The 12,448-nt window shown below is 38.3% G+C and overlaps 1 protein-coding gene across 1 annotated transcript in view; it reads right to left on the bottom strand.

Annotated features, from left to right (window-relative positions):
- Positions 1 to 262: 262 nt before the first annotated feature.
- The window catches only part of acap1 (ArfGAP with coiled-coil, ankyrin repeat and PH domains 1), a 38,092-nt gene continuing 25,906 nt past the window's right edge, over positions 263 to 12,448 (bottom strand). The window contains exons 18-23 of the mRNA XM_038284922.1: positions 12,012 to 12,053; positions 11,740 to 11,918; positions 10,655 to 10,764; positions 3,545 to 3,655; positions 3,403 to 3,464; positions 263 to 731 (exon numbers count right to left, since the gene is read on the bottom strand). Of these exons, the coding sequence (XP_038140850.1) occupies positions 634 to 731; positions 3,403 to 3,464; positions 3,545 to 3,655; positions 10,655 to 10,764; positions 11,740 to 11,918; positions 12,012 to 12,053 (602 nt within the window). The 3' untranslated portion in view covers positions 263 to 633. The remainder of the gene's footprint in view (positions 732 to 3,402; positions 3,465 to 3,544; positions 3,656 to 10,654; positions 10,765 to 11,739; positions 11,919 to 12,011; positions 12,054 to 12,448) is intronic.

The following is a 12,448-nucleotide window of genomic DNA, read 5'->3' as shown; positions in this document are numbered from 1 at the left end:
ACTGTTTTATTTTGTCAAATTTAAAGTTGCTCACATCATGTAGACAAAATATACATAAATATTGTCTTTTGTAATGGAGAAGTCTGCCAACGGTATAAATTTGATGGTATTTTATTGAAATAAAAGATTTTTTTGCAACATTTGTCTCTTTGTAACATGCATTTTAAAAAGTCAGTATTAATGGAGAACAATCACATCATAAAAAAAAAAAACACAGGAAGCCCATTTTGATAAACAAAAAAAAAAACTAAGAGGAAAGGAATCAGATTTACTGCTTTTAATTAGGAAACCTTAGCAGAGTGATGGCGCCGCTCAGCGGGACATCAAAACACCTCACGCTGGACTCATAAAGCTGCTCCTGTGTTTCCACATGGATGCGATTGTTCTAAGATGACGTGATCACACAATGCATTCCCTGTTTAGAGCATCCATACCCCCCCCCGGCTCTGCAGTCGACACCCAGCTGAGCTCGACACTTGGAGGTAGCCAATGATGATGGATGTGTCTGCATGCCTTGGAGCTCCATCCTTTCTGCTTTTGTGGAAAAGAAAGTGTTTGCTTGGGTTGAGGGCTGTAAAAGTTAGACCTGGACCGAATGACGGAAAGGCCTGATGGGGGTCGGGTGTAGGGCGTTTAAGATTTAGGATCCGCACTGCGGCGTTTGAGCTTCTCTGGATTATTAGAGGCCATGTGTGAAAAGTCTCTGAAAATGTCCTGGTAAGTTTCATCACCTGGAAGATACCAAAGAACAAGACATCAGCCTCAAAGCTTAATACTGGACATCTCTTCAGGGCTGCAGTAAAATTATTCATACCCCCCAAAATGTCTCATTTTGCTACAACAACAAAGGACTTCTTTGGTTTTGTAAGGATTTAAGGTGATAAACCAACTACAAGTAGTGCATAACCATAAAATGGAGGGAAAATCGATTTTTTTTTGCTAATTAAAATAAAAGTTTCTTTTTTTTATTTTTTTGCATCCACCATCTTTTTACTCTAATACTTGAAAATACTTCTTTTTTTTTTTTTTTTTTTTTTTTGAAATGTAAACATGAGGACCAAAGCACACAGCAGACAGGTCCGGGATTAAGTTTACAGCAGAGGCAGATTACAAGAAAAAATTTAAAAACTTTGAACATCTTACAGATTTCTGTTCATTATTCATCATTCCAAAGGAAAAGAGTTACACACAGCTTTTAAACTACAACGACCATAGATGTACAACCAAGTCTACAGTATTTGGAATAAATATCAATCGAATGGTTCAAACCTAAATTCAATTTGTTAGAAGGCTTTTCAAGTTTTTCAAAACCACTCTGTCCAGTTCCACTGAGCTAGAGCTGTTTGCAGCGCACAAAGACTTAAATACATATTTTTTTATGTATTTATGTACACTTGGTAGAGCTGTGTACTGTTAAATATTTGTAGCCGGGAAACAATCAGCAATGGTGAGTTGAATAGTAATGCGTACTCCACTTTTAGATCTTTATTTTTCAAGAAAGAAAGAAAATGTTAGACTGTTTTCTTTTCCTTCCACCTCAACTAAGCACAGGTTTTTGTTGGTTTGTTTCATTATGATTTAAACGTTGGTAACATGTGGAAAAGTATAGGGTATGAATACTTTTGCCTCACCCTTTGTAATATATCACTTCATTGTATTTAGAACATTTTTTTTTTCACAAAACGAACAAACAAGCAAACAAAAACAAAAAAGCTACATAAAGGGGATCAGGATGTGTTTAGTTACAGAAACCCAGCGACAAACTGAACCCGTTAAATGAGCAGAGGCCATGAAGCATAACGCATGCAGCGGAGCAAACTGACACACACAATATGGCATGCACATGCAATTTACCTCTTAGATTGCTGTAGGTGACACACTGCGCAAGCAGTTGAGACCAGACGGGCATCTCAGCGGGGCGAGGAGAGCACACAACAAAGACAGACAGTAAAAAAGCAGAGCACTTCAAAAACTGACCAGCAGACAAACACGTTTCCGTTCCTCCATGCCAAACACCCTCCCACCCCCAGACTAATTCCCATTGGAAACTTAAGGCCGGTTAACAACACTGACCCCAGATCAGTCTTGGAAGAGGAGACTGTGGAGCTTCAACAAGAGACAAAACATCGCCTTGAACCTGACTAACAGTAGCTAATAAATACATTAAATATAACAGCTTCAATCAGGCCACTATTCACAGAATAGCGGGGAAACAATTACCAGTGAGCTCAAAACCCCACCCTGAATTTAGCTTAAATAACTGGAAGTACAGCCATGCACATATATAGAAAGTAAATAGGTTGTATCCAAACTCATTGGAAAAGGCTTGTTATACAATATGCAACAGTAACAAGTACAAAAACATATTATTTTTTTAGTCACCTTTTTCAAAGTGCTGATGTGCATTTGCAGTGAATATAAACATTGCATGCACCAATAAAACAACGCCAGGTTTGCGCGATTCATTTGAAAAATGTTGAAAATATCTCCTGATGTGCAACCGAACCAATAAGGCAGTGTTTTTGATGGGGGATATGTAGAAATAAAATTAAAGCTTGTTGGAGCAGCCTTTGATTTAGATATTTTGCTGTCTAATCCTATAACATGAAGCAGCCCCTGTTGAGTTTGGCTTTGTTCTGTTGATTCTCAGTCTCATCATGGTATCACATGCCCTTTAGCATCACGGACCAAAAGTTGAAGTTTAGTTTCATTTTCTTCCAAAATATTTTAGCCAAGATTGGATGCTGTATTTAGAGGAAAATGAATCTGTTTTTTTTTTCCAAGGCCTATTTCTCCAACTGAACGATGGCAACTAGCTGATCTCCAGTAAATCAGGGCGGCTTAAGCTAATTACAAATTGCTATGCCAAATTTACAGGCATGACCAAAAGAAAACAGGATGCTGGATCTCAGCAAAGTGTTACACACTTTTGCAAACAGGTTACTTCAGCTATTTTTTTTTGCACATTGTGTCCCTCTAATAGATATGATTGTGTTTTAGTTAAGGTGATTAGATCACCTTAAAGGTGGAAAAGTTTTAAAAGGATTCATCGCTGCATTTAAATCACAGAAACCTGACATTGTAAAAGAGGTGTGAACACGATTCACAGTTTAATTCAAAGTGCACCTGGAGTTTCAGTATGGATTCATCTTTATTTTAAGTTTTCCTATATTCCTTTTTATTTCTATGACTGTTGTAGAATAAATTGTGAAAATTCAGTTATCTGGGAAGCTATTATTCAGGTTTTAAGGTCTGATTTCAGCTCTGCTAATCGTTCCACCCCTCCTAAAGCCCAGTCGCTTATTTGATTCATTTTGGCCTGAATCCTTTTCTTAGTGTGCACCCGGCCCCCTTTGGCACCACCCGCCACCCCACCGCTTTCCTGCCCCTCTGAGTTCGGACCTGATGGGCCGAATGCTCCGTCCATATCCCGCATCTCTTTGTTCATTTTGGCGATCCTCAGCCTGAGAAGTAAGAGAGGAGACAGTCAGAACAATGTCTGTTTCTGCAGGATCAGGGAGTTTCTCTTAACACGAGAGCTTACAGAGTGACAATGTCTGCGTTTGCGTTGTCCACGGCGATGTTTATGGGGTCTTTGTCGTTCTTGTCTCGGGCGTTGTAGTCAGCTCCTCGTTTTAAGAACAAGCAAACCAACCTGGATCGGAAAAGCAGAGAAGGTTAAAGTTCAATCTATACTTTTTTGCAGTTGATGCTGTTAGTACAGTTTTCTCGCGCCTTTGTGCTCAGAAAAGGTTTTCAGTTTTAATAGGGCAGAAATTAAAAGAGGATTTATGATTCTTCATCTTGTTCCTGAATTTGAGTCCTGTAGAAAAAATAAATTAAAATTTTTTTTTTTTCCTGCATTGTTTTGAACTATTGCTGACAGACCTACAAAAACTATTAGCAGGTCATTCATGTCCTTGTCAGGGTATCATCAGACTGGTTTGATCGGCAAACTTGGAGTACGAATTAAACCCAAAACAGTAGATAAGTTAGCCTATATAGCTTTCTGTTAAACAAATAACAAATTTTAAGATATATGTTATTTGATTGCATACAAAATTCAATCTCCTTTTTTTTTTTAGATCACATTAACATAAACCTATTAACTAAACCTTACATGATGGAAATTCATTTGTTTTAAATAGCTTATTTAGTTTAAATACATAATCATCAGTTTTATTATTTTCTTTCAGCTCTTATTGTCATTACGCTGTCACAAGAACAGAGCAACGAAATGAACTCTCCGCATTTAACCCATCCCCTTGGAGAGCAGTGGGTTCACCCGAGGAGCAGTGTGGGGTTAAGGGTTTTGCTCAGAGACCAAGAGAGGCAGTCTTGGCTTGGCTTAGCTACATTGGGACTTTCAATGCGCATTGGTCAAATGACTGTAACATGGAACTTCCTAGCAAAAAAACAAAAACAAAGACTTTTACTTGGGTTCTCTGTGAAAAGTATGGCAGAGGACCTATGATGCTGTGGGTCCAACCACACAACCAAGAAACCCTTGGGGTAAATCAGATGCAAATAATCAAACATGCTACTAGTGTTCTTTTATTTTTTTTATTTAACCTTCATCTTACCAGGAAAGCCTAATTTAAAATCTATTTTCCAATAGAGGACAACAGCAAAGCACAGTGGTTTTCAACAACCATTCACCCAGATTCAATTCTAAAACATTGGAAAACAGTAAAAACATTTTTGTTCCCCAAAACATTTTGTACATATATGTCTGAAATATGGTGGTTTATACCATGCCTAGAAAGAGATAGCAGTAAAAATATGCAATGTGTATGAAATACCTTTATCGTGTCACTGAAACTGGGTTACTGTGGAAAGATGGAGGAAGTGATGTGTTTTTCTACAACAGGAACTGCTATCTAATAATATCTACAGAACAGTGTTTAAATAGGAAATTTTAGCCTCCATGTCTATGACTGATTAGCCTGTCTAAGCTAACCCACAAGAGGAACCTTGCAAACATTAAAATAGCAGAAGAGCGCTGCAATGAAACCCAGAATTTCAAATGATGGTTTTAAATTTTTAGGACATTTAATCAGCTGTTGGCCAGTGATAACCTGCTTTGAAAGAATAAATTAAAGTGGGAAAATGTATAAAGGCATCTCTCTGAGATGTTTGAGATGTTGTTCAGCTTGTTTCACCCCACATCATCCCAACGACATCTAGATCTGGTCTTTGACTAGGCCACGATTTTCCTTTTTCTTCCTACCATACTGTATGCAGTAGACTTCATGCTGATTTTTTTAGAGTGAGATGGCAAAGTCCTGCTGCAGCAAAGCATCCCCAAACCATGACACATCCACCTCCATGCTTCCCAGTCAGTGTGAGTGTGAGTTTTCCTCCTTCTACGCTGTAGTCAGTTTATATATGAACCAATTCTTTTTTTCTGTTGACCAAATAATGGCCTGTTTGTACATCAGGTAGACAAACTAACTTGGCATGGAAACATGCAGTACTTACTCTGACCCACATGTGCAAACGTTTTACGAGGAATGGAAAAAACAGGCTACACTGATGGTGAGATGATGAATCAAAGCTAGATTAAGTCCTCTCAGACGTTCAAAATCATTTAATATAAAACATTAATCATAAGTAAGGCTGTTTTAAAATAATCAATTTTCCTTTTCTTAACTATTATTATTTAATTCCAAAAGATCAATTCATATAATCAAAGTTTGATCTTTAAATAATATACTTGTTCCACTGTAAAGACAGTGGAAGCTGCTATTGGGTTGTAATTTTACTTATTTTACTTACTTATTTTATTTTGTGTTATTATATTATATTATTTTTTTATTTTTTCTCTCTTGTATTTACAATCTTATTTTTCTCTCTTCTGTAAACTGTTGCAGTGCAAGACAAGAGGGATTATTTAAAGTAATTCTGATTCTATTAACTATTACTATAGTAATTTGCTGTTGAATGGTATTATAAAATGTTGCATAACTACACAGACACTTCAATCAGGTAACAGCTAATAGAATAATGTTTCTAATACCAGCAATGCAAGTTGAGATCATATCGGAATGATAACAATACCCAGCTGTCTTATCAGAATCAATAGAGCATTGCTGTTGGATCTATGATCTAAACACTATTCAGTGTTGAAGAGGGCGACTCGCTGGACCCACACTCTTCATCAGGAGGTTAGTGCACACTTTATGCTCTTATGCACATTATTTGGAACATGTGTGCCTGTGACACAAGAAGATAACAACAGCAAACAAACTAAAACAAGAGGAATAGTTATGCAATAGTTACCCCTTGTAATCTCTACATGTCCAAAAAGGAGTAGAGTGAGGCCTAAGCTCATATATATAAATGCCCCTTCTATTACCTCAATGTGCAAAATCAGAAAGGTTGGTAAGGGCATTGTACTAAAGAACACAAATTAATATTGATAACCAGCATTCAATTTATATATTTGATATACATTTAACCATTGTAGATATACACTATATTGCCAAAAGTATTTGCTCACCCATCCAAATTATTGGAATCAGGTGTTCCAATCACTTCCATGGCCACAGGTGTATAAATTCAAGCACCTAGGCATGCAGACTGTTTTTACAAACATTTGTGAAAGAATGGGTCGCTCTCAGGAGCTCAGTGAATTCCAGCGTGGAACTGTGATAGGATGCCACCTGTGCAACAAATCCAGTCGTGAAATTTCCTCGCTCCTAAATATTCCACAGTCAACTGTCAGCTGTATTATAAGAAAATGGAAGTGTTTGGGAACGACAGCAACTCAGCCACGAAGTGGTAGGCCACGTAAACTGACGGAGCGGGGTCAGCGGATGCTGACGCGCATAGTGCGAAGAGGTCGCCAACTTTCTGCAGAGTCAATCACTACAGACCTCCAAACTTCATGTGGCCTTCAGATTAGCTCAAGAACAGTGCGCAGAGAGCTTCATGGAATGGGTTTCCATGGTCGAGCAGCTGCATCCAAGCCATACATCACCAAGTGCAATGCAAAGCGTCGGATGCGGTGGTGTAAAGCACGCCGCCACTGGACTCTAGAGCAGTGGAGACGCGTTCTCTGGAGTGACGAATCGCGCTTCTCCATCTGGCAATCTGATGGACGGGTCTGGGTTTGGCGGTTGCCAGGAGAACGGTACTTGTCTGACTGCATTGTGCCAAGTGTAAAGTTTGGTGAAGGGGGGATTATGGTGTGGGGTTGTTTTTCAGGAGCTGGGCTTGGCCCCTTAGTTCCAGTGAAAGGAACTCTGAATGCTTCAGCATACCAAGACATTTTGGACAATTCCATGCTCCCAACTTTGTGGGAACAGTTTGGAGCTGGCCCCTTCCTCTTCCAACATGACTGTGCACCAGTGCACAAAGCAAGGTCCATCAAGACATGGATGACAGAGTCTGGTGTGGATGAACTTGACTGGCCTGCACAGAGTCCTGACCTCAACCCGATAGAACACCTTTGGGATGAATTAGAGCGGAGACTGAGAGCCAGGCCTTCTCGTCCAACATCAGTGTGCGACCTCACAAATGCGCTTCTGGAAGAATGGTCAAAAATTCCCATAAACACACTCCTAAACCTTGTGGACAGCCTTCCCAGAAGAGTTGAAGCTGTTCTAGCTGCAAAGGGTGGACCGACGTCATATTGAACCCTATGGATTAGGAACGGGATGTCACTTAAGCTCATATGTGAGTCAAGGCAGGTGAGCAAATACTTTTGGCAATATAGTGTATATAGGTGAAAAGGCTATATATATCTAGGCTGCAGTTTATTAAAGATCCAAAATAATCCACAAATCTACAGAGCAATTAGGAAACATCTACAATATAAATTGAGATAACCATTACTTTACTCTTAATAAATCTTATTGATAGCTTGGTGGGCAGCTTATCCAGATTTTTTATTTTTATTTTTGTGTTAAACATGATTAAACAAACAATCTGTCTATCCAAACCAATGAGATATTACAGCCAGTACAAAGCAAAATACTGACAAATACAATCAGTCTTTGTTGCCATTTTTAACATTTTGTCACTTCACTGCAGTTGTTACCAAATGTATTTATCCTTCTCTTTACCTCACTCATCAATAAATCTATTTTTACTCCAGTTAAACTATGTTTTTATTGTTCTACTGATTAAAACACCCAATAATATCCATGCGGTGCTCTGCATGGACCATTTCTGGTTGGACGAGGGCGTGTAGACGGCCATAAGGTGGAGCCTTGTTCACACAGGTGTGATTTATCAAGGAAATTTGCTTGCTTTTGTGACTATGAGGTTTTATAAATCTGTTATCTGTATCTGTATCTGTAAATGTTCATACTCTTTTAATATAAATCTCATGAAATAAATGAGACCAGTGGTTCTTTGACTAAGTCCTTTCTGGCAAACTTCAATCTGACCTTCATGTTTTTTCTTGGTTTCCTTCCAGCCCACCTACATAAACTTGTTTGGTTTCTTTCCAGTTATAACCGACCACACTTCATATCAGCAACAGCAAGATCCTGCTGCAGGTTAAAGCTGAACTTTGAATTTTTTTGGATGCTTCTGGCAGCCTGCTTTCAGGTTGACCTCACTTAGATGATCCCACCTGTGCAGGCTGGCATTTATCCCCCACTAGTTGTCCATTCTGACCAGTGGAATTATGGATGAAATTTATTTATTGCTAGACTTTGATGCTGCAATGTTCTTTCTAAATGGAAATGATTTTATCTGATTATGGTATTCAGTCATTTGCACAGCCAAAAACTCATCCCACTGAAAGTCTGAGGTGTAAACAAGGGAACTTCCTTTAAAGTACACTGCAAAAACAACATCAAAACTTTCTAAATTAAATGTGTTTACCCTTAATTTGAATAGGTAAAGGAAATAGTTTACCAATAGAATTAGTATTTTTACTCTAAAAATAAGATAATTAGATAAAACACACTTGAAATAAGACAATGCAATTGTGTTTCTTATTTTAAATGTAAATTGTCTTGTTCCATTGGCAAAGTGTCTCTTTTACCTCCTCAATCCAACAACAAATGCACTTATTTTAAGAAAAAAATGTAGCATCTAGATTTGGATTTTTTTCAGTGTACCTTCTAATGAAGCACAAGCGAAAATTCAATCTGCCTCACCTGGAATACTTGCTGATGTCCCACATCCAAGCTTCAGCAAATCAACACCAGGACTTCTCCAAAGTCAATCATCTTTCTAGATCTCCTTCATTATTCATTCTGCACAAGCCTTCGTCAAACATGGCAGCAAACTTTCACGGACCTCCACCCCCTCTCCTCCCTCATTCCCTATTATTCTCAGGCTGATTCATCCTACATTATTCCACCGCCAGTGTCCGGTCCCCGGGGGAAAGGACTACTCTAATCCTTTTCCTACATTACTTATCCAAATGAATGTTGATTCACAGCATCAAGGTCTTCTGCTGTGGCCCGAGCAGCAAAAAACTCATTTATTTCAAGTCACCTTAAATGCACCAGGGAGCGTTATCACAGATCCTTCCTCCCAGCAGCTGTAATACTTTATAACCATCACTGTTCCCAATAACCTCAATAAGTTGTTACATTCATGCTGATTTTTGCAGTTTCTCTCTTAGTCACTTAAACAACATGCTGCTGTCAGTTTAGCACATCTATAATGTTGCTGCTATTTTATTGATTATTTATCCTCCAGATAAACAGTATTTATATTGTAAACCACTGTACAGTACAATATAATTTTATTTGTTTATTTTCTTAACGCCGTCACTTATTGTGTTATTTTTATACACGTTTCTGAGGTCAAAATTGTGTGATAACTTCTGCTATAACCTTTTTCTGCTGGTGTAACACCACAATTTCCCCATTGTGGAATAATACAGGGATTTTCTATTCTATTCTAATCAAACTTTTCTAAATGCAGCTTTTCTCTGTGGGAGTCTTTCTAGGTTGAAGTGAATGGTGTCGCCACGTGAGTAACTTTAGAACTCTTCCTCACAGTAAACACTTTAAATATCATACTTTATATTAAGTATTAAATGGTATTTTCTTTGTTTCCTCAAATGTTTTATTAATACTAGTTGAAATTCTACATCTTGTTAAATCGTTTCAAATATGTGCAGATATAAAAGGATGCAAGCTTTCAGAGGGTGTCCAAATGTTTTATACTCTCTGCTGCTGATCACTAAAGAGATACTTTTTAAAGAGTCATTAAATGATTTAAAACTCAGCTATGGAGTTCATTAGGCCTTCCTAGTCAGGTTTCAGTCTCTAGCTTTCAAACTAACCTCAGGTTCAACAAACTTCCTCTCCCTATAGAAGCTGTTTCCCTGCTTTAAGGTTTACAAAGTTTATTCCTCCTAGTTTGAAACTGAAAACAATGAATACAGTTTAAAACGACTACATTTAGACAGTTTAACAGCATTATCGTGTTTTAACATCGGTACCAGTTCTATGAGTAAAAATGTGATGTATATTTGTGACACATGAGATGATAGTGATGCAGGGATGTTCAACTAAAGCCATAATAGTGATATGAACATCAAATATCACTATTGGCCAAGTTATCAGATCAGTGCATCCCTGATTACATTTTAACAATGCACCTGCAGAGTTTAGGAAAACTGGGTTCCATCAATAATCTAGACTTTTTTTAATGATGTGTGAGAGCGTGTTGGTCGTACCCTGTGTGGCCCAGGATGGTGGCGTGGTGCAGTGGTCCTCTTTTGTTGCTGTCTGCCAGGTTGACATTGGCGCCGTTCTGCAGTAGGAACTCACAGGCTGCCAGGGCGTTCTGCTCAAAACAACAAGGAAAGATGATGATGATACTTTATTTCTGACAGACATTTCACTAGTAGAACGTAATAAAGATGAGAAAGACTTTCTGTTAATATGAAAAAAGTTTGTTTTTCATGTTAAAACGTATTTATGCCTTTGATTATTTGGATTTTTTAATTCCCATGGTATTGAAAATGGTATCGAGTATCAAGTATTTTCCTGGGTATCGATATCCATTTTGAAAAAGGATGGAGACTGCATGATCCCCTGCATGTGATTGCATGCTGCTGCTGGGAAGGAATGATGCTCAGCCTCCACCTGAAACTTCTACTTTTATTTTATCTGTTTCACAGAAAGTTATTAAGTTAGTTGACTTAGATGAATTACATCCCAAATCAGTTGTTGGACTGTTGATCTAACCCTGAGATTATCTCTAAAGGTGCCTGTGGTGCAGACGAGGAGGCAGCCAAACTTTTCTAATATCTAATATTTATTTTTCATTATTTAAAAATAAATAGGAAATATATATATATTTTTTTTATCTGCTGGCAACTATACACTAAAGAACTACTTTTCTTTCTATGGCTTTTTTTCTTGTCTTTCCCCATTTGAACAGAGCCTGACAGAAGTGACGTGCACAAGGTAAAACAAGAGTCGATCATGGAAAGGAGTTTGTTCAGCGCAGGCTGAAAGAAGAAGCCGGATGTAAAACCGTTTCTCTTTTCTCAACTTTATTATTAGATTGGTAAGTTAACCCTTTGCTCCAGGTATGCAGTCATATATCCTTTTTATTTTTTTCTATGTTTAGTAGAAGCAAATTAATGCAGTTACAGGTCTAGCCGCCATAGTGACCAAAGGTTATACAGTGTGCATTTAAAGGCTCTAATAAAATATTTGCTCTAAAATGGGATTTCTTTTCAGTTTTTTTATGGAATTTTTCCAGTTTAAAGATTTTTTTTAAGTCTGACACTGAACAGAGGGTTGTCCTTACCACCGACACGGCCTGTATCAGAGGTGTGCTCGACTCCTCGGCCGCGTTTACCCAGTTGACGTCAGCCCCATGGGCGAGCGCGTCAGCCATGACGGGGAAGTTCTGCAGCGCTGCAGAGCGGTACAACAATGCCCCGGGGTGAAGGCCGCTGAGATCCTCTTCTTCATCTTCTTCCCAATCTAAGGACAGCAGGAGGTACTTTTATATATCTACATTTTATTACATTTAGAAAATTGTGTTGTCACATTTGGGTGAATTGTGTTTGATCCTACCTCTATGAGAGTTGTTCTTCTGAATGTCACTGGGGCTGAGATCTGAGGAGAGGCGAACAGATAAAGTGAAACTGGGCTTTTCTATCTGCTGCCGCAACACACATAAAACTGAGATAGGGCTGAGCAGTTAATTGAATTTGCAAAATAATCACAATTTGACAAAACACAGGAGTGATACGCCCACTTTCTCACTCCTGCTCTTTAGGTGGCCGGAATATCCTGAAAGTGGGTTTAACACCACGGAGCTGCATGCATATGACTAGAGATAAGCACTTAACCAAAAGCCACAGTACAGTCCTGCAACATGGAGTCTGGACAAGCAAGCTTTGAAGTTTATGAAAACAATGAAACCCTGAAGTGAAACATCTACATGCTCGCGGTTATGGAAAAATCAAAGTAAAATCATAATGTTGGATGAAGAAAAAAACACTAAACAA

Source organism: Cyprinodon tularosa, unplaced genomic scaffold (assembly GCF_016077235.1).
Source record: "Cyprinodon tularosa strain WSP-4 unplaced genomic scaffold, ASM1607723v1 ctg204, whole genome shotgun sequence".
Taxonomy (NCBI): domain Eukaryota; kingdom Metazoa; phylum Chordata; class Actinopteri; order Cyprinodontiformes; family Cyprinodontidae; genus Cyprinodon; species Cyprinodon tularosa.
Note: the sequence above shows the minus strand (reverse complement) of the source record. Positions and strands in the feature narration are given on the sequence as shown.